This window comes from Petromyzon marinus, chromosome 58 (genome assembly GCF_048934315.1).
Source record: "Petromyzon marinus isolate PM22_M1 ecotype Great Lakes invasive population chromosome 58, UKy_Petmar_22M1.pri1.0, whole genome shotgun sequence".
NCBI lineage: Eukaryota > Metazoa > Chordata > Hyperoartia > Petromyzontiformes > Petromyzontidae > Petromyzon > Petromyzon marinus.
In genome coordinates, this window is record NC_133724.1 from 6576650 (window position 1) to 6598923 (window position 22274).

The window sequence follows — 22274 nt, forward strand, 5'->3', positions numbered from 1 at the left end:
CATCACGACCATCACGATCATCATGATCATCACCATCATCATCACGATCATCATCGCTATCATCGCGATCTGTGGGCAGAGAGCCCGTATTTCCCGCACCGATCTATTTTGATTTCGCTTGTCGAGAAATTCTCTGTTCAGAGTCTTTCCTCTCACGCGACCACGGGGAGAGAGAGAGACGCAAACTGCAAATACACAGCAGACGTCGGGTAGGGATCAAACCTACGACCTCCTGCATACCAGGCGAGGTAGTTACCATTTCCTAGCCACCGGTGGCGTGCGGCTAGATTCTGAGCGCGAGTCTCTGCGACGAGCAGCCAATCCAAGCCACCTCCGGGCGTGCGTACCCCCTACCCCCCCCCCCCTCTAGAGACAGGGGGGCAGGGCACGCCCCACCCCCCCCCCCTCCCCCGCTTTGCACGATTCGAATCTCGCCGCGGCATCTCACGGCGGTGCGAGCGACGGAGCATTTAATGGAGACTGCCGAGCGGCCGAGGGACGCTTATCTATCGCCCCCGCCCGCCCGCCCGCCCGCCCGCTCCCGCAATCGCGAGCGGAGCGCGCCGGAGTGAGCGGCCCGGAGCGCCGGTGCTGGCTCTTATCTCTAAAATTTCCTTTCTTCTTAAATTGCCTCGTGCCGACACATCCACCCCACCCCCCCGTCTGAACGCTATCCGCCTGTGATCTGCCAATTGTGAAACTCCGGGTCCGGCGTTCCCTCGTCATTCGCGAGCGATGGACAACCGTCGTCGCCGCGCGCTCGTCCTTGGCGAGCTTAATTATTCGATTAATGAATCGATTAGTTTGTCAATTAGATAATTGATTAATTTGTTAATTGACTAATTCCCACCTCTCTGCCCCACCCCCATGGTACTTTAAAAAAATAATCGATTTCTTTACGCCCCCTGTACCCCGCCAAGATTGTTTCAGCAATTTCATGCGAGCCCGATGAGTAGTCCACTCGTTCCACCATGGGTACGTGTGGTTGTATTGTGGTAGCTGAGTGGAGTAGTCCACTCGCTCCACCAGGGTACGTGTGGTTGTATTGTGGTAGCTGAGTGGAGTAGTCCACTCGCTCCACCAGGGTATGCGTGGTTGTATTGGGGTAGCTGAGTGGAGTAGTCCACTCGCTCCACCATGGTACGTGTGGTTGTATCGGGGTAGCTGAGTGGGGTAGTCCACTCGCTCCACCAGGGTACGCGTGGTTGTATTGTGGTAGCTGAGTGGAGTAGTCCACTCGCTCCACCAGGGTACGCGTGGTTGTATCGGGGTAGCTGAGTGGAGTAGTCCACTCGCTCCACCAGGGTACGCGTGGTTGTATTGTGGTAGCTGAGTGGAGTAGTCCACTCGCTCCACCAGGGTACGTGTGGTTGTATTGGGGTAGCTTAGTGGAGTAGACCACTCGCTCCACCAGGGTACGCGTGGTTGTATTGTGGTAGCTGAGTGGAGTAGTACACTCGCTCCACCAGGGTACGCGTGGTTGTATCGGGGTAGCTGAGTGGAGTAGTCCACTCGCTCCACCAGGGTACGTGTGGTTGTATTGTGGTAGCTGAGTGGAGTAGTCCACTCGCTCCACCAGGGTATGCGTGGTTGTATTGGGGTAGCTGAGTGGAGTAGCCCACTCGCTCCACCAGGGTACGCATGGTTGTATTGTGGTAGCTGAGTGGAGTAGTCCACTCGTTCCACCATGGGTACGCGTGGTTGTATTGTGGTAGCTGAGTGGAGTAGTCCACTCGCTCCACCAGGGTACGCGTGGTTGTATTGTGGTAGCTGAGTGGAGTAGTCCACTCGCTCCACCAGGGTACGCGTGGTTGTATCGGGGTAGCTGAGTGGAGTAGTCCACTCGCTCCACCAGGGTACGCGTGGTTGTATCGGAGTAGCTGAGTGGAGTAGTCCACTCGCTCCACCAGGGTATGCATGGTTGTATTGTGGTAGCTGAGTGGAGTAGTCCACTCGCTCCACCAGGGTACGCGTGGTTGTAATGGGGTAGCTGAGTGGAGTAGTCCACTCGCTCCACCAGGGTACGCGTGGTTGTATTGTGGTAGCTGAGTGGAGTAGTCCACTCGCTCCACCAGGGTACGCGTGGTTGTATCGGGGTAGCTGAGTGGAGTAATCCACTCGCTCCACCAGGGTACGCGTGGTTGTATTGTGGTAGCTGAGTGGGGTAGTCCACTCGCTCCACCAGGGTACGCGTGGTTGTATTGTGGTAGCTGAGTGGGGTAGTCCACTCGCTCCACCAGGGTACGCGTGGTTGTATTGTGGTAGCTGAGTGGAGTAGTCCACTCGCTCCACCAGGGTACGCGTGGTTGTATCCGGGTAGCTGAGTGGAGTAGTCCACTCGCTCCACCAGGGTACGCGTGGTTTTATTGTGGTAGCTGAGTGGAGTAGTCCACTCGCTCCACCAGGGTACGTGTTGTTGTATTGTGGTAGCTGAGTGGAGTAGTCCACTCGCTCCACCAGGGTACGCGTGGTTGTATCGGGGTAGCTGAGTGGAGTAGTCCACTCGCTCCACCAGGGTACGCGTGGTTGTATCGGGGTAGCTGAGTGGAGTAGTCCACTCGCTACACCAGGGTACGTGTGGCTGTATTGTGGTAGCTGAGTGGAGTAGTCCACTCGCTCCACCAGGGTACGTGTGGTTGTATCGGGGTAGCTGAGTGGGGTAGTCCACTCGCTCCACCAGGGTACGCGTGGTTGTAATGTGGTAGCTGGGTGGAGTAGTCCACTCGCTCCACCAGGGTACGTGTTGTTGTATTGTGGTAGCTGAGTGGAGTAGTCCACTCGCTCCACCAGGGTACGTGTGGTTGTATCGGGGTAGCTGAGTGGGGTAGTCCACTCGCTCCACCAGGGTACGCGTGGTAGTAATGGGCTAGATTTGACGCGGCCATCAGCGGCCAGGTCCACAGCATGCCGCGTGTGCCCGGCCGCCAACCCTCGTGTGGTGGCTGTGTGACGGTCGATGGCAAATGTCGATGGCTTTGGCCGCACGCACTTTAATTAATTGGCAATTTAGCTGTGCCGTGCGTCTTGCGAGTGGATTTTTTTGTTTGTTTTCCAGGCCGTGTGTTTGTTTGTTTGTTCTTTATTTATTTCTCGTGCCCGTTGGTTGCAATCACGACGAGCGTAATGGTTACCATCGCGGCCGTTACCATCGCGGCCATTACCATCGTGGCCATTACCAACGCGGCCGTTACCAGGGCTGCCATTGCCAACGCGACCGTTACCAGCGCGGCCGTTACCAGGGCAGCCGTTGCCAACGCGACCATTGTCAGCGTGACCGTTGCCAACGCGACCGTTGCAATCGCGACCGTCACCAGTGCGGCCGTTGCCATCGCGACCATTGTCAGCGCGACCGTTGCCAACGCGACCGTTGCCAACGCGACCGTTGCCATCGCGGCCGTTACCAGCGCTGGTTTGGCCATTACCACCCCTGGGACACATCACCGCTGGGCCACGTTATCGGCAGGACTCCATCACGACGTCCGCGCGACGGTGCCGTACGTCGATCGTTTACCTCGTCCTCGTTGTCGTTGTTTCCTCTCCTGCCCCTCCCCCGCCCCCCCCCCGCCCCCCACACGTGGCGCGCTGTGACCCCAGTTCCTGACCAAGCACCCGGGCAAGCGGCTGGGCTGTGGGCCTGAGGGCGAGCGAGACATTCGCGAGCATGCCTTCTTCCGGCGCATCGACTGGGAGAGGCTGGAGCGACGCGAGATCCAGCCGCCCTTCAAGCCCAAGACGGTGAGTGGCAAAGGCAGCCCCGACACCACGGGTCGACAATTAAACATTTATTATTTTATTATTATAATTTTGCCCCCCCCCCCCCATATATTATTATTTTTTCCCTTTTCCCGGGTTTACCTGAGCAGTGAATCAAAGGCCCAAAACGTCACGCTGCCAAGCGGACAGTGACAAACGGCACCATTGTGTTTTGTAGTTGATTCACTTACTGACCACCAGAACCCAGTTTAATCACGACTGTGTGAGTCTTTCAGTCCCTGTGTGAAACTATGGGTCAATGTGAGTCTTTCAGTCCCTGTGTGAAACTATGGGTCAATGTGAGTCTATGAGTGTCTGTGTGAGTCTTTCAGTCCGTGTGTGAAACTATGGGTCAATGTGAGTCTATGAGTCTCTGTGTGAGACTTTCAGTCCCTGTGTGAAACTATGGGTCAATGCGAGTCTATGAGTCTCTGTGTGAGTCTTTCAGTCCCTGTGTGAAACTACGGGTCAATGTGAGTCTATGAGTCTCTGTGTGAGTCTTTCAGTCTCTGTGTGAAACTACGGGTCAATGTGAGTCTATGAGTCTCTGTGTGAGTCTTTCAGTCTCTGTGTGAAACTATGGGTCAATGCGAGTCTATGAGTCTCTGTGTGAGTCTTTCAGTCTCTGTGTGAAACTATGGGTCAATGTGAGTTTGAGTCTCTGTGTGAGTCTTTCAGTCTCTGTGTGAAACTATGGGTCAATGTGAGTCTGAGTCTCTGTGTGAGTCTTTCAGTCTCTGTGTGAAACTATGGGTCAAAGTGAGTCTATGAGTCTCTGTGTGAGTCTTTCAGTCCCTTTGTGAAACTACGGGTCAATGTGAGTTTGAGTCTCTGTGTGAGTCTTTCAGTCTCTGTGTGAAACTATGGGTCAAAGTGAGTCTGAGTCTCTGTGTGAGTCTTTCAGTCCCTGTGTGAAACTACGGGTCAATGTGAGTTTGAGTCTCTGTGTCAGTCTTTCAGTCTCTGTGTGAAAGTACGGGTCAATGTGAGTCTATGAGTCTCTGTGTGAGTCTTTCAGTCCGTGTGTGAAACTATGGGTCAATGTGAGTCTATGAGTCTCTGTGTGAGTCTTTCAGTCCCTGTGTGAAACTACGGGTCAATGTGAGTCTATGAGTCTCTGTGTGAGTATTTCAGTCCCTGTGTGATACTATGGGTCAATGTGAGTCTGAGTCTCTGTGTGAGTCTTTCAGTCCCTGTGTGAAACTATGGGTCAATGTGAGTCTGAGTCTCTGTGTGAGTCTTTCAGTCCCTGTGTGAAACTATGGGTCAATGTGAGTTTGAGTCTCTGTGTGAGTCTTTCAGTCCCTGTGTGATACTATGGGTCAATGTGAGTCTGAGTCTCTGTGTGAGTCTTTCAGTCCCTGTGTGAAACTATGGGTCAATGTGAGTCTATGAGTCTCTGTGTGAGTCTTTCAGTCCCTGTGTGAAACTATGGGTCAATGTGAGTCTATGAGTCTCTGTGTGAGTCTTTCAGTCCCTGTGTGAAACTATGGGTCAATGTGAGTCTGAGTCTCTGTGTGAGTCTTTCAGTCCCTGTGTGAAACTACGGGTCAATGTAAGTCTATGAGTCTCTGTGTGAGTCTTTCAGTCCCTGTGTGAAACTACGGGTCAATGTGAGTCTATGAGTCTCTGTGTGAGTCTTTCAGTCCCTGTGTGAAACTATGGGTCAATGTGAGTCTATGAGTCTCTGTGTGAGTCTTTCAGTCCCTGTGTGAAACTATGGGTCAATGTGAGTCTGAGTCTCTGTGTGAGTCTTTCAGTCCCTGTGTGAAACTACGGGTCAATGTGAGTCTATGAGTCTCTGTGTGAATCTTTCAGTCCCTGTGTGAAACTACGGGTCAATGTGAGTCTATGAGTCTCTGTGTGAGTCTTTCAGTCCGTGTGTGAAACTATGGGTCAATGTGAGTCTATGAGTCTCTGTGTGAAACTATGGGTCAATGTGAGTTTGAGTCTTTGTGTGAGTCTTTCAGTCTCTGTGTGAAACTATGGGTCAATGTGAGTTTGAGTGTCTGTGTGAGTCTTTCAGTCTCTGTGTGAAACTATGGGTCAATGTGAGTTTGAGTGTCTGTGTGAGTCCTTCAGTCCCTGTGTGATACTATTGGTCAATGTGAGTCTATGCGTCTCTGTGTGAGTCTTTCAGTCCCTGTGTGAAACTACGGGTCAATGTGAGTCTATGAGTCTCTGTGTGAATCTTTCAGTCTCTATGTGAGTCTAGGGGGGTCTCTTTGTGAGTGAAAGTGTCTATGTGAGGCTATACGTCTCTATAAGAGTCTATAGGTCTTTGTTTGAGTCTATAGGGCTCTATATGACTCTGGGTCTTTTTGTGAGTCTATGGGTTTCTTTGTGAGTTAAGTGTATTTCTGTGAGTCTTTCGGCCTCTACACGAATCTATAGGTCTCTGTTTAAGTCTATAGGTCTCTATGTGAGTCTACAGTGAGGGAAAAAAGTATTTGATCCCCTGCTGATTTTGTATGTTTGCCCACTGACAAAGTAATGATCAGTCTTTAATTTTAATGGTAGGTTTATTTGAACAGTGAGCGACAGAATAACAACAACAAAATCCAGAAAAACGCATGTCAAAAATGTTATAAATTGATTTGCATTTTAATGAGGGAAATAAGTAATTGACCCCTCTGCAAAACATGACTTAGGACTTGGTGGCAAAACCCTTGTTGGCAATCACAGAGGTCAGACGTTTCTTGTAGTTGGCCACCAGGTTTGCACACATCTCAGGAGGGATTTTGTCCCACTCCTCATTGCAGATCTTCTCCAAGTCATTAAGGTTTCGAGGCTGACGTTTGGCAACTCGAACCTTCAGCTCCCTCCACAAATTTTCTATGGGATTAAGGTCTGGAAACTGGCTAGGCCACTCCAGGACCTTAATGTGCTTCTTCTTGAGCCACTCCTTTGTTGCCTTGGCCGTGTGTTTTTGATCATTGTCATGCTGTAATACCCATCCACGACCCATTTTCAAATCCCTGGCTGAGGGAAGGAGGTTCTCACCAAAGATTTGACGGTACCCGGCCCCGCCCATTGTCCCTTTGATGCGGTGAAGTTGTCCTGTCCCCTTAGCAGAAAAACACCCCCAAAGCATAATGTTTCCACCTCCATGTTTGATGGTGGGGATGGTGTTCTTGGGGTCATAGGCAGCATTCCTCCTCCAAACACGGCGAGTTGAGTTGATGCCAAAGAGCTCCATTTTGGTCTCATCTGACCACAACACTTTCACCCAGTTGTCCTCTAAATCATTCAGATGTTCATTGGCAAACTTCAGACGGGCATGTATATGTGCTTTCTTGAGCAGGGGGACCTTGTGGGCGCTGCAGGATTTCAGTCCTTCACGGCGTAGTGTGTTACCAATTGTTTTCTTGGTGACTATGGTCCCAGCTGCCTTGAGATCATTGACAAGATCCTCCCGTGTAGTTCTGGGCTGATTCCTCACCGTTCTCATGATCATTGCAACTCCACGAGGTGAGATCTTGCATGGAGCCCCAGGCCGAGGGAGATTGACAGTTATTTTGTGTTTCTTCCATTTGCGAATAATCGCACCAACTGTTGTCACCTTCTCACCAAGCTGCTTGATAATGGTCTTGTAGCCCATTACAGCCTTGTGTAGGTCTACAATATTGTCCCTGACATCCTTGGAGAGCTTTTTGGTCTTGGACATGGCGGAAAGTTTAGAATCTGATTGATTGATTGCTTCTGTGGACAGGTGTCTTTTATACAGGTAACAAACTGAGATTAGGAGCACTCCCTTTAAGAGTGTGCTCCTAATCTCAGCTCGTTACCTGTATAAAAGACACCTGGGAGCCAGAAATTTTTCTGATTGAGAGGGGGTCAAATACGTATTTCCCTCATTAAAATGCAAATCAATTTATAACATTTTTGACGTGCGTTTTTCTGGATATTTTTGTTGTTATTCTGTCTCTCACTGTTCAAATAAACCTACCATTAAAATTATAGACTGATCATTTCTTTGTCAGTGGGCAAACGTACAAAATCAGCAGGGGATAAAATACTTTCTTCCCTCACTGTATAGGTCTCTGAGTCTATAGGTCTGTATATGAGTTTATGGGTCTCGGAGTCTATGTGTCTCTTTGTTAGCTAAGTGTCTGCAAGTCTGTAGGTCTCCGTACGAGTCTATAGTTCTCTGCGTGAGTCTATGGGTCTCTGTTTGAGTCTGTAGGTCTCTACGTGAGTCTATGGGACTCTATGTGAGTCTATGGTTCTCTACGTGTGTCGTTGGGACTCTGTGAGTCTATGGGTCAGTATGTGAGTCTATGGGTCTCTATGCGAGTCTATGGGTCTCTATGCGAGTCTATAGGTCTCTATGCGAGTCTATGGGTCTCTATGTGAGTCTATATGTCTCTATGTGAGTCTATGGGTCTCTATGTGAGTCTTTGGGTCTCTATGTGAGTCTATGGGTCTCTATGTGAGTCTATGGGTCTCTATGCGAGTCTATGGGTCTCTCTGTGTGTCTATGGATCTCTATGTGAGTCTATAGGTCTCTATGTGAGTCTATGGGTCTCTATGTGAGTCTATGGGTCTCTATGTGAGTCTATGGGTCTCTATGTGAGTCTATGGGTCTCTATGCGAGTCTATGGGTCTCTCTGTGTGTCTATGGATCTCTATGTGAGTCTATGGGTCTCTGTTTGAGTCTATGGGTCTCTATGTGAGTCTATGGGTCTCTACGTGAGTCTATGGGTCTCTGTTTGAGTCTGTAGGTCTCTACGTGAGTCCTAGAGCTCCCTCTTGGAGAGTCGCCCTTCCGCCAGCAGTGCCGTGAGCAAGCAATTTCATCATTAAATCTCTTGACATTCAACAACGCGAGTTTAACACGTAGTAGGCTTTCACGACCAATATTAATCGTGACAAATCTCTCATTAATTGGCTGTATTGGGTGGTGGAGGGTTACAATGCATTAACACGTACACGATCTAACCCAAAAACCTTCATTATGAACGATGCGAGTTCAGCGCCCCCATGAAGCTTGAAGAGCCGAATGCAGTTCAAAAGAACTCGGGCACAAACATCGCCACGTTGTGAAAGGCCCCACGCAGAAGATCCCCTGGGGTTTGATCTTCCACGAATCTGGCCACGGTCCCACCCCAAACAGCACGCACTGCGCAGATCCATGGCGGCAGCAGCCGCAGATGCGGATACCACACGATGCACAAAACGGAAATTACAAACCCTCTTCCGGTAGTAGTGGTGCGACTGTGTGGTCATCCAGAACAGAGACCGTACAACCTGTACCGACGCAATGCCCCGATCGACAAACACGAAGGAGACATGGCAAGAATGATGATACACTACTAACTCCGCTGCTACTCTTGACGCGGTGATCTGGGCTTGACCGCCTGAACGTGAAATTGTAAGTTGTTGCTCTGCATCTACATTGGCAGCCGTACCAAAGAAGAAGATTCCAAATGACGTGTGTATTTCTGAAGATGTGTAGAATGCATCTCATACATAATTTGTGTGGGCAATTTCCCCCCTAGGCATGTAGGAGTGATACATTATACATCACGGAGACATGATCTAATATACAAGTAGCAGCACCGACCACTAGATTTATATTACACGGTCAATACCTCTGCTTAATTAATGTAACCAATTCTCTACGTGATGTGCGGGCGTGTGGGTGCGGGGAGGGAGGGTTGGGAGCGGTTGTGCTGCGGTTAGCTCGCTGTGCGAAGAAACAGATGGCCTGAGCTCCATCCCAAGGCACAACCAGCAACATCAGTGACGAGTGATCAGTGATAACAGTGTTGTCATGAGTGATATCAGGGATATCCTAACTGCCCTCACGAGAATTTTGATAAGAAATATTTACATCATCTAGCCCCTTCCCCACCCACAACCCCAGTGACGTTGCTTAGCGGTAGCGACGGAAATGCCACAACCTAGCAGTAGTGAGAGTGGGGACATGGCCTAGTGGTAGTGAGGGTGGGGACGTGGCCTAGTGGTAGTGAGGGTGGGGACATGGCCTAGTGGAAGTGAGGGTGGGGACATGGCCTAGTGGTAGTGAGAGTGGGGACATGGCCTAGTGGTAGTGAGAGTGGGGACATGGCCTAGTGGTAGTGAGGGTGGTGACATGGCCTAGTGGTAGTGAGGGTGGTGACATTGCCTAGTGGTAGTGAGGGGTGGTGACATGGCCTAGTGGTAGTGAGAGTGTGGACGTGGCCTAGTGGTAGTGAGGGTGGTGACATTGCCTAGTGGTAGTGAGGGTGGTGACATTGCCTAGTGGTAGTGAGGGGTGGTGACATGGCCTAGTGGTAGTGAGAGTGGTGACATGGCCTAGTGGTAGTGAGAGTGGTGACATTGCCTAGTGGTAGTGAGGGTTTGGACATGGCCTAGTGGTAGTGAGAGTGGTGACATGGCCTTGTGGTAGTGATGGTGTGGACGTGGCCTAGTGGTAGTGAGGGTGATGACATGGCCTAGTGGTAGTGAGAGTGGGGACATGGCCTCGTGGTAGTGAGGGTGGTGACATGGCCTAGTGGTAGTGAGAGTGGGGACATGGCCTAGTGGTAGTGAGAGTGGTGACATGGCTTAGTGGTAGTGAGAGTGGTGACATGGCCTAGTGGTAGTGACGGTGGGGACATGGCCTAGTGATAGTGAGGGTCGGGACATGGCCTAGTGGTAGTGAGAGTGGTGACATGGCCTAGTGGTAGTGAGGGTGGGGACATGGCCTAGTGTTAGTGAGAGTGGGGACATGGCCTAGTGGTAGTGAGGGTGTGGACATGGCCTAGTGTTAGTGAGAGTGGTGACATGGCCTAGTGGTAGTGAGAGTGGGGACATGGCCTAGTGGTAGTGAGGGTGGTGACATTGCCTAGTGGTAGTGAGGGTGGGGACATGGCCTAGTGGTAGTGAGGGTGGTGACATTGGCCTAGTGGTAGTGAGGGTGGTGACATGGCCTAGTGGTAGTGAGGGTGTGGACGTGGCCTAGTGGTAGTGACGGTGATGACATGGCCTAGTGGTAGTGAGGGTGTGGACATGGCCTAGTGGTAGTGAGGGTGTGGACATGGCCTAGTGGTAGTGAGAGTGGTGACATGGCCTAGTGGTAGTGAGAGTGGTGACATGGCCTAGTGGTAGTGAGGGTGGTGACATGGCCTAGTGTTAGTGAGGGTGGTGACATGGCCTAGTGGTAGTGAGAGTGGTGACATGGCCTAGTGGAAGACAGAGTGGGGACATGGCCTAGTGGTAGTGAGGGTGGTGACATTGCCTAGTGGTAGTGAGCGTGGGGACATGGCCTAGTGGTAGTGAGGGGTGGTGACATGGCCTAGTGGTAGTGAGAGTGGGGACATGGCCTAGTGGTAGTGAGAGTGGGGACATGGCCTAGTGGTAGTGAGGGTGGGGACATGGCCTAGTGGTAGTGAGAGTTGTGACATGGCCTAGTGGTAGTGAGAGTGGTGACAGGGCTTAGTGGTAGTGAGAGTGGTGACATGGCCTAGTGGTAGTGAGGGGTGGTGGCATGGCCTAGTGGTAGTGAGAGTGGGGACATGGCCTAGTGGTAGTGAGAGTGGGGACATGGCCTAGTGGTAGTGAGGGTGGGGACATGGCCTAGTGGTAGTGAGGGTGGGGACATGGCCTAGTGGTAGTGAGAGTGGTGACATGGCCTAGTGGTAGTGAGAGTGGTGACAGGGCTTATTGGTAGTGAGAGTGGTGACATGGCCTAGTGATAGTGAGGGTGGTGACATGGCCTCGTGGTAGTGAGGGTGGGGACATGGCCTAGTGGTAGTGAGAGTGGTGACATTGCTTATTGGTAGTGAGGGTGGTGACATGGCCTAGTGGTAGTGAGGGTGTGGACATGGCCTAGTGGTAGTGAGGGTGGTGACATGGCCTAGTGGTAGTGAGTGTGGTGACATGGCCTCGTGGTAGTGAGGGTGGGGACATGGCCTAGTGATAGTGAGAGTGGTGACATGGCCTCGTGGTAGTGACGGTGGGGACATGGCCTAGTGGTAGTGAGAGTGGTGACATGGCCTAGTGGTAGTGAGAGTGGTTACATGGCCTAGTGGTAGTGAGGGTGGTGACATGGCCTAGTGGTAGTGAGGGTGGTGACATGGCCTCGTGGTAGTGAGAGTGGGGACATGGCCTAGTGGTAGTGAGGGTGGGGACATGGCCTAGTGGTAGTGAGAGTGGTGACATGGCCTAGTGGTAGTGAGAGTGGGGACATGGCCTAGTGGTAGTGAGGGTGGTGACATGGCCTAGTGGTAGTGAGAGTGGTGACATGGCCTAGTGGTAGTGAGGGTGGTGACATGGCCTAGTGGTAGTGAGGGTGTGGACATGGCCTAGTGGTAGTGATGGTGGTGACATGGCCTAGTGGTAGTGAGGGTGTGGACATGGCCTAGTGGTAGTGAGAGTGGGACATGGCCTAGTGGTAGTGAGGGTGGGGACATGGCCTAGTCGTAGTGAGGGTGTGGACATTGCCTAGTGGTAATGAGGGTGGGGACATGGCCTAGTGGTAGTGAGAGTGGTGACATGGCCTAGTGGTAGTGAGAGTGGGACATGGCGTAGTGGTAGTGAGGGTGGGGACATGGCCTAGTGGTAGTGAGAATGGGGACATGGCCTAGCTGAACTAAGTGGCAGTGATGTCACCACAAAGCTGGTACCACACTAGGTGCACCTTGAGGCCATGTGCTCTTTGGAAAGACAGTTGTTGACCGGAGATCATGGGACACACCCAGCTTCCATGGGTTGACTGAGATGACTGGAAAATGCAGCACTGGTGCTCCCCTACTGCACCAACAAACAACAACAAACAAAGATTCCTCTCTTTATAGCCTCCAGAGACTATTGAGGCAAGTGTTATGAACGAGCAGCACCTATGAAGGCTCACTCACCCACACTTGCACAAACGCTGCATAACCTGATACACGCAGTTGTAGGCTTTTGCGACCAATATTATCCACAATAAACCTTGTTGGGTTAGAGTGCGTCAATATAAATGTGTCGTAAACCCACAACCACCCGACACAGCCAAATAGTAAGTGTCAACTAATAGGCACGTTTTGTTTACGTGACAAAACTTTCTAATAAAAAAAGGCTGCCACGGTGGTGAGATGTTGACTTTCTCGCCTGGTATACATGATATCGTTGGTTCGATCCCGACAGTGATGCTTGTACATTTGGAGTTTACGTATCTTTCTCTCTCCTCGAGATTTTTCTCCGGGCCCTCCCGCTTTTCCCTCCACATTCGTTAGAGTTATCGACTACGGCTACAAGCCACTTCGTTGAGTTATCATTTATGGCCAGGTCACTTGTGAAAAAGAGCTATACAGCCTAAGTGGGCCTTTCCTGGTAAAATAAAAATAGTGAAGTTTTTTATTTTATTTAATTGGCTGTGTCAGGGTTAGTGGTGGGTTATGCGATCTATCCCGGCGGGTAGAAAACCCAGACCTCGCGCAGAAAGGTCACCCATGATGGGAATCGAACCCAGGCCTCTCTCGCAACGAGGGCACACGGACATTCCCGCACCCCCCCAACCTCCAAAACCCCCCAGCCCCCTTACCCCGCCGCCCATTAGCGTTGCTGTTTAAACACCATTAGGCCCGCAAGGTCATCCGCCTCCGCTAAACCCCCCCCCACGCCACCCCCACTGCCTTGTGTGTGACGGCGAGGCGAGCAGAGTTAGGGTCACCCACCCCGCCCCCTCCCCGACCCCACCCTCCCTCTCCCCCCCGGATCGTTTAGTAAATCGGAACGCCATGACATCCTCCCGAGGGGCCCCCAGATCCGATAGACATTGACCCAGAGAGAGCGCTCGCTGGCCCCCCGGGCGATCGCGGCCGAGCGGCGCCTCCGCACGTCCTCTTTAAACCCCCCCCCCCCTCCATCCCCCACCCCCCCCCCCTCTCTCTCCGAGCGTCGCGATTTTAATTATTTCTTTCAGAATTGACGTCCCGCCAGGGAGAGAGAGAGACCGGGGATAGAGAGAGAGAGAGGGAGCGAGAGAGAAATCGGAATCACAGATGTTTGTTAGGCCCGGGAGGGGTCTGATGAGCCCGTGAGGCTCGCTCTTTTGCCGACCCCGCACACGCGTGCCGGACGCGTGTGCGAGGTCGCCAGAAAATTAGGCCCCCGGCCACCACAATGAGACCAATAGAGATGCGTAGAAACCCATAGATATACATAGAGAGCCATGGAGACATATATAGATAGATAGAAACCCATACAGATACATGCAGACCCATAGAGATACATGCAGACCCATAGAGATACATCCATATCCAGAGATACATTGATGCCCAGAGAGATACACACAGACCTGAAGAGATGCATAGAGACACATGGAGATACAGAGAGACCCATAGAGAAAGATAGAAACCCATAGAGATACATAGAGACCCATAGAGATACATAGATACCAGAGATACATAGTCCCAGAGAGATGCACATAGACCTGGAAAGATGCATAGAGACCCATAGAAATGCATAGATACCCAGGGAGATACGTAGACACCCAGAGAGACGCATAGAGACCCATAAAGATACAGAAACCCATAGAGATCCATACAGACCCAAAGAGATGCATAGAGACCCAAAGATACATAGATACATAAACCCAAAGATACAAAGAGATACAGAGTTACCCAAAGATACATAGAGACCTAAAAATGCACATCGGTCCAGTCTCATAGCCACCGTGATGATGATGAGAGAGAGACACGCAAACTCCAAATATACGTTTACGATCGAACCCACGACCTCCTGTATGCCAGACGAAGCAGTCAACATCTTTTAGCCACCGTTGGCGCCCAATTGGGTGAAACCACACAGCAACGTCGTCCGAAGCAGAACACGACGAGACCGCTGCCGAGGCCCCCTCATCGTGGCCAGCAGCAGGACATTGACATCGAGCTCATGAACACAGTGCCATACCCAGATGATAGCATAGTCTATGGGTCCAGTGTTAGTCTATGGGTCCAGTGTGAGTCTATGGGTCCAGTGTGAGTCTATGGGTCCAGTGTTAGTCTATGGGTCCAGTGTTAGTCTATGGGTCCAGCGTTAGTCTATGGGTCCAGTGTTAGTCTGTGGGTCCAGTTTGAGTCTATGGGTCCAGTGTTAGTCTATGGGTCCAGTGTGAGTCTAGGGGTCCAGTGTGAGTCTATGGGTCCAGTGTGAGTCTATGGGTCCAGTGTTAGTCTATGGGTCCAGTGTTAGTCTATGGGTCCAGTGTGAGTCTATGGGTCCAGTGTGAGTCTATGAGTCCAGTGTTAGTCTATGAGTCCAGTGTTAGTCTATGGGTCCAGTGTGAGTCTATGGGTCCAGTGTTAGTCTATGGGTCCAGTGTTAGTCTATGGGTCCAGTGTGAGTCTATGGGTCCAGTGTGAGTCTATGAGTCCGGTGTTAGTCTATGGGTCCAGTGTTAGTCTATGGGTCCAGTGTGAGTCTATGGGTCTAGTGTTAGTCTATGGGTCCAGTGTGAGTCTATGGGTCCAGTGTGAGTCTATGGGTCCAGTGTGAATCTATGGGTCCAGTGTTAGTCTATGGGTCCAGCGTTAGTCTATGGGTCCAGTGTTAGTCTGTGGGTCCAGTATGAGTGTATGGGTCCAGTGTTGGTCTGTGGGTCCAGGTGAGTCTATGGGTCCAGTGTGAGTCTATGGGTTCAGTGTTGGTCTATGGGTCCTGTGTGAGTCTATGGGTCCAGTGTGAGTCTATGGGTCCAGTGTGAGTCTATGGGTCCAGTGTTAGTCTATGGGTCCAGCGTTAGTCTATGGGTCCAGTGTTAGTCTATGGGTCCAGTGTGAGTCTATGGGTCCAGTGTGAGTCTATGGGTCCAGTGTGAGTCTATGGGTCCAGTGTGAGTCTATGGGTCCAGTGTGAGTCTATGAGTCCAGTGTTAGTCTATGGGTCCAGTGTTAGTCTATGGGTCCAGTGTGAGTCTATGGGTCCTGTGTGAGTCTATGGGTCCAGTGTGAGTCTATGGGTCCAGTGTGAGTCTATGGGTCCAGTGTTAGTCTATGGGTCCAGCGTTAGTCTATGGGTCCAGTGTTAGTCTATGGGTCCAGTGTGAGTCTATGGGTCCAGTGTGAGTCTATGAGTCCAGTGTTAGTCTATGGGTCCAGTGTTAGTCTATGGGTCCAGTGTGAGTCTATGGGTCCAGTGTGAGTCTATGAGTCCAGTGTTAGTCTATGGGTCCAGTGTTAGTCTATGGGTCCAGTGTGAGTCTATGGGTCCAGTGTGAGTCTATGGGTCCAGTGTTGGTCTGTGCGTCCAGGTGAGTCTATGGCTCCAGTGTGAGACTATGAGTCCAGTGTTAGTCTATGGGTCCAGTGTTAGTCTATGGGTCCAGTGTTAGTCTATGGGTCCAGTGTGAGTCTATGGGTCCAGTGTGAGTCTATGGGTCCAGTGTTGGTCTATGGGTCCTATGTTGGTCTGTGGGTCCAGGTGAGTCTATGGCTCCAGTGTGAGTCTATGGGTCCAGTGTTGGTCTATGGGTCCAATGTTGGTCTATGGGTCCAGTGTTAGTCTATGGGTCCAGTGTGAGTCTATGGGTCCAGTGTTGGTCTATGGGTCCTGTGTTGGTCTATGGATCCAGTGTGAGTCTATGGGTCCAGTGTTGGTCTATGGGTCCAGTGTGAGTCTATGGTTCCAGTGTGAGTCTATGGGTCCAGTGTTATTATATCGGTCCAGTGTTAGTTTATGGGTCCTGTGTTAGTCTATGGGTCCTGTGTGAGTCTATGGGTTCAGTGTTGGCCTATGGGTCCAGTGTTGGTCTATGGGTCCTGTGTTGGTCTATGGATCCAGTGTTAGTCTATGGGTCCAGTGTGAGTTTATGGGTCCAGTGTGAGTCTAGGGGTCCAGTGTTAGTCTATGGGTCCAGTGTGAGTCTATGGGTCCAGTGTGAGTCTATGGGTCCAGTGTTAGTCTATGGGTCCAGTGTGAGTCTATGGGTTCAGTGTTAGTCTATGGGTCCAGCGTTAGTCTATGGGTCCGGTGTTAGTCTATGGGTCCAGTGTTAGTCTATGGGTCCAGTGTTAGTCTATGGGTCCAGTGTGAGTCTATGGGTCCAGTGTGAGTCTATGGGTCCAGTGTGAGTCTATGGGTCCAGTGTGAGTCTATGGGTCCAGTGTGAGTCTATGGGTCCAGTGTTAGTCTATGGGTCCAGCGTTAGTCTATGGGTCCAGTGTTAGTCTATGGGTCCAGTGTGAGTCTATGGGTCCAGTGTGAGTCTATGAGTCCAGTGTTAGTCTATGGGTCCAGTGTTAGTCTATGGGTCCAGTGTGAGTCTATGGGTCCAGTGTGAGTCTATGGGTCCAGTGTGAGTCTATGGGTCCAGTGTTGGTCTGTGGGTCCAGGTGAGTCTATGGGTCCAGTGTGAGTCTATGGGTCCAGTGTTGGTCTATGGGTCCAATGTTGGTCTATGGGTCCAGTGTTAGTCTATGGGTCCAGTGTGAGTCTATGGGTCCAGTGTTGGTCTATGGGTCCTGTGTTGGTCTATGGATCCAGTGTTAGTCTATGGGTCCAGTGTGAGTCTATGGGTCCAGTGTGAGTCTATGGGTCCAGTGTGAGTCTATGGGTCCAGTGTTAGTCTATGGGTCCAGCGTTAGTCTATGGGTCCAGTGTTAGTCTATGGGTCCAGTGTTAGTCTATGGGTCCAGTGTTAGTCTATGGGTCCAGTGTTAGTCTATGGGTCCAGTGTGAGTCTATGGGTCCAGTGTGAGTCTATGGGTCCAGTGTTGGTCTGTGGGTCCAGGTGAGTCTATGGCTCCAGTGTGAGTCTATGAGTCCAGTGTTAGTCTATGGGTCCAGTGTTAGTCTATGGGTCCGGTGTTAGTCTATGGGTCCAGTGTGAGTCTATGGGTCCAGTGTGAGTCTATGGGTCCAGTGTTGGTCTATGGGTCCAATGTTGGTCTGTGGGTCCAGGTGAGTCTATGGCTCCAGTGTGAGTCTATGGGTCCAGTGTTGGTCTATGGGTCCAATGTTGGTCTATGGGTCCAATGTTAGTCTATGGTTCCAGTGTGAGTCTATGGGTCCAGTGTTGGTCTATGGGTCCTGTGTTAGTCTATGGATCCAGTGTTAGTCTATGGGTCCAGTGTGAGTCTATGGGTCCAGTGTGAGTCTATGGGTCCAGTGTTGGTCTATGGGTCCAGTGTGAGTCTATGGTTCCAGTGTGAGTCTATGGGTCCAGTGTTATTATATCGGTCCAGTGTTAGTTTATTGGTCCTGTGTTAGTCTATGGGTCCTGTGTGAGTCTATGGGTTCAGTGTTGGCCTATGGGTCCAGTGTTGGTCTATGGGTCCTGTGTTGGTCTATGGATCCAGTGTTAGTCTATGGGTCCAGTGTGAGTTTATGGGTCCAGTGTGAGTCTAGGGGTCCAGTGTTAGTCTATGGGTCCAGTGTGAGTCTATGGGTCCAGTGTGAGTCTATGGGTTCAGTGTTAGTCTATGGGTCCAGCGGTAGTCTATGGGTCCAGTGTTAGTCTATGGGTCCAGTGTTAGTCTATGGGTCCAGTGTTAGTCTATGGGTCCAGTGTGAGTCTATGGGTCCAGTGTGAGTCTATGGGTCGAGTGTGAGTCTATGGGTCCAGTGTGAGTCTATGGGTCCAGTGTTAGTCTATGGGTCCAGCGTTAGTCTATGGGTCCAGCGTTAGTCTATGGGTCCAGTGTGAGTCTATTGGTCCAGTGTGAGTCTATGAGTCCAGTGTTAGTCTATGGGTCCAGTGTGAGTCTATGGGTCCAGTGTGAGTCTATGGGTCCAGTGTGAGTCTATGGGTCCAGTGTGAGTCTATGGGTCCAGTGTTGGTCTGTGGGTCCAGGTGAGTCTATGGGTCCAGTGTGAGTCTATGGGTCCAGTGTTGGTCTATGGGTCCAATGTTGGTCTATGGGTCCAGTGTTAGTCTATGGGTCCAGTGTGAGTCTATGGGTCCAGTGTTGGTCTATGGGTCCTGTGTTGGTCTATGGATCCAGTGTTAGTCTATGGGTCCAGTGTGAGTCTATGGGTCCAGTGTGAGTCTATGGGTCCAGTGTGAGTCTATGGGTCCAGTGTTAGTCTATGGGTCCAGCGTTAGTCTATGGGTCCAGTGTTAGTCTATGGGTCCAGTGTTAGTCTATGGGTCCAGCGTTAGTCTATGGGTCCAGTGTTAGTCTATGGGTCCAGTGTGAGTCTATGGGTCCAGTGTGAGTCTATGGGTCCAGTGTGAGTCTATGGGTCCAGTGTGAGTCTATGGGTCCAGTGTGAGTCTATGGGTCCAGTGTGAGTCTATGGGTCCAGTGTGAGTCTATGGGTCCAGTGTTGGTCTATGGGTCCAATGTTGGTCTATGGGTCCAGTGTTAGTCTATGGGTCCAGTGTGAGTCTATGGGTCCAGTGTTGGTCTATGGGTCCTGTGTTGGTCTATGGGTCCAGTGTGAGTCTATGGGTCCAGTGTGAGTCTATGGGTCCAGTGTTGGTCTATGGGTCCAGTGTGAGTCTATGTTTCCAGTGTGAGTCTATGGGTCCAGTGTTATTATATCGGTCCAGTGTGAGTCTATGGGTCCTGTGTTAGTTTATGGGTCCTGTGTGAGTCTATGGGTTCAGTGTTGGCCTATGGGTCCAGTGTTGGTCTATGGGTCCTGTGTTGGTCTATGGATCCAGTGTGAGTCTATGGGTCCAGTGTTGGTCTGTGGGTCCAATGTTGGTCTGTGGGTCCAGGTGAGTCTATGGTTCCAGTGTGAGTCTATGGGTCCAGTGTTATTATATCGGTCCAGTGTTAGTCTATGGGTCCTGTGTTAGTCTATGGGTCCTGTGTGAGTCTATGGGTTCAGTGTTGGCCTATGGGTCCAGTGTTGGTCTATGGGTCCTGTGTTGGTCTATGGATCCAGTGTTAGTCTATGGGTCCAGTGTGAGTTTATGGGTCCAGTGTGAGTCTAGGGGTCCAGTGTTAGTCTATGGGTCCAGTGTGAGTCTATGGGTCCAGTGTGAGTCTATGGGTCCAGTGTTAGTCTATGGGTCCAGTGTGAGTCTATGGGTCGAGTGTGAGTCTATGGGTCCAGTGTGAGTCTATGGGTCCAGTGTGAGTCTATGAGTCCAGTGTTAGTCTATGGGTCCAGTGTTAGTCTATGGGTCCAGTGTGAGTCTATGGGTCCAGTGTGAGTCTATGAGTCCAGTGTTAGTCTATGGGTCCAGTGTTAGTCTATGGGTCCAGTGTGAGTCTATGGGTCCAGTGTGAGTCTATGGGTCCAGTGTTGGTCTGTCGGTCCAGGTGAGTCTATGGGTCCAGTGTGAGTCTATGGGTCCAGTGTTGGTCTATGGGTCCAATGTTGGTCTATGGGTCCAGTGTTAGTCTATGGGTCCAGTGTGAGTCTATGGGTCCAGTGTTGGTCTATGGGTCCTGTGTTGGTCTATGGATCCAGTGTTAGTCTATGGGTCCAGTGTGAGTCTATGGGTCCAGTGTGAGTCTATGGGTCCAGTGTGAGTCTATGGGTTCAGTGTTAGTCTATGGGTCCAGCGTTAGTCTATGGGTCCAGTGTTAGTCTATGGGTCCAGTGTTAGTCTATGGGTCCAGCGTTAGTCTATGGGTCCAGTGTTAGTCTATGGGTCCAGTGTGAGTCTATGGGTCCAGTGTGAGTCTATGGGTCCAGTGTGAGTCTATGGGTCCAGTGTGAGTCTATGGGTCCAGTGTGAGTCTATGGGTCCAGTGTGAGTCTATGGGTCCAGTGTTGGTCTATGGGTCCAATTTTGGTCTATGGGTCCAGTGTTAGTCTATGGGTCCAGTGTGAGTCTATGGGTCCAGTGTTGGTCTATGGGTCCTGTGTTTGTCTATGGATCCAGTGTTAGTCTATGGGTCCAGTGTGAGTCTATGGATCCAGTGTGAGTCTATGGGTCCAGTGTTGGTCTATGGGTCCAGTGTGAGTCTATGTTTCCAGTGTGAGTCTATGGGTCCAGTGTTATTATATCGGTCCAGTGTTAGTCTATGGGTCCTGTGTTAGTTTATGGGTCCTGTGTGAGTCTATGGGTTCAGTGTTGGCCTATGGGTCCAGTGTTTGTCTATGGGTCCTGTGTTGGTCTATGGATCCAGTGTTAGTCTATGGGTCCAGTGTGAGTCTATGGGTCCAGTGTGAGTTTATGGGTCCAGTGTGAGTCTAGGGGTCCAGTGTGAGTCTATGGGTCCAGTGTGAGTCTATGGATCCAGTGTGAGTCTATGGGTCCAGTGTTAGTCTATGGGTCCAGCGTTAGTCTATATGTCCAGTGTTAGTCTATGGGTCCAGTGTGAGTCTATGGGCCCAGTGTGAGTCTATGGGTCCAGAGTTAGTCTATGGGTCCAGCGTTAGTCTATGGGTCCAGTGTTAGTCTATGGGTCCAGTGTGAGTCTATGGGTCCAGTGTGAGTCTATGGGTCCAGTGTGATTCTATGGGTCCAATGTTAGTCTATGGGTCCAGTGTTAGTCTATGGGGTCAGTGTTGGTCTATGGGGTCAGTGTTGGTCTATGGGTCCAGTGTGAGTCTATAGGTCCAGTGTTGGTCTGTGGGTCCAGTGTTAGTCTATGGGTCCAGTGTGATTCTATGGGTCCAGTGTTGGTCTGTGGGTCCAGTGTTAGTCTATGGGTCCTGTGCGAGTCTATGGGGTCAGTGTTGGTCTATGGGTCCAGTGTGAGTCTATGAGTCCAGTGTGAGTCTATGGATCCAGTGTGATTCTATGGGTCCAGTGTTGGTCTGTGGGTCCAGCGTGAGTCTATGGATCCAGTGTTAGTTTATGGGTCCAGTGTTACTCTATGGGTCCAGTGTTGGTCTGTGTGTCCAGTGTTAGTCTATGGGTCCAGTGCGAGTCTATGGGGTCAGTGTTAGTCTATGGGTCATTGTTAGTCTATGGCACGACACTCTCCCTCTCTCTCTGAAGCCCTATCGTCGTGGCAGTATCAGTAACAGCAGTAGCAGCAGCAGCAACAGCAGCAACAGCAGCAGCAGTATCAGCAGCAGCAACAGCAGCAGCAGCAACAGCAGCGCGACCTCTACAGGGTCGCGTCGCGGGAGGGGGGTCACTTTGGGGGGTCACTTTGGGGGGGGTCACTCTGGCGGCGTCCGTCTTTTTTTGCGAGCGTCGACGACGTTTTGGCGTTTCTGAAATGGGAGATCGTCATCGTTGTTGTTGTTGCGCTGTTTGTGGGCAATTTTGGATGCCACCGGCTGCTCTATCGACCATAAGATCGGCCCTCGCGTGGCGCGAGGTCACTCCAAGGGCACGCAGGCAGTGACCTCCCTACGGAGTGGAATGATTTGTTTCGGTAGTTTTTTTTCGCTCCCCAGAAATGGGACGGCCACTCCGTTCCCACTTGGTTTTATTCGTCGCACAGAGAGACAGTCAGAGAATTTCTTCATGCAGGTGGCGGTGGTGGTGGTAGTGGTGGTGGTGGTAGTGGTGGTAGTGGTAGTGATGGTGGTAGTGGTGGCGGTGGTAGTGGTGGCGGCAGTGGCGGTGGTGGTAGTGGTGATAGTGGCGGTGGTAGTGATAGTGGTGATCGCGGTTGTGGTGGTGGTGGTAGTGGTGGTGGCGGTGATGGTGTTACTAGTGGTGGCGGTAGTAGTGGTGGCGGTAGTGGTGG

The 22274-nt window shown here is 51.3% G+C and overlaps 1 protein-coding gene across 2 annotated transcripts in view; it reads left to right on the forward strand.

The window, feature by feature from the left end:
* LOC103091824 (protein kinase C alpha type) overlaps positions 1–22274 on the forward strand; it is a 285955-nt gene that overhangs the window by 221118 nt on the left and 42563 nt on the right. For both annotated transcript variants that reach the window (XM_032976052.2, XM_032976051.2), the window contains exon 16: positions 3595–3735. In XM_032976052.2, the coding sequence (XP_032831943.1) occupies positions 3595–3735 (141 nt within the window). The remainder of the gene's footprint in view (positions 1–3594; positions 3736–22274) is intronic.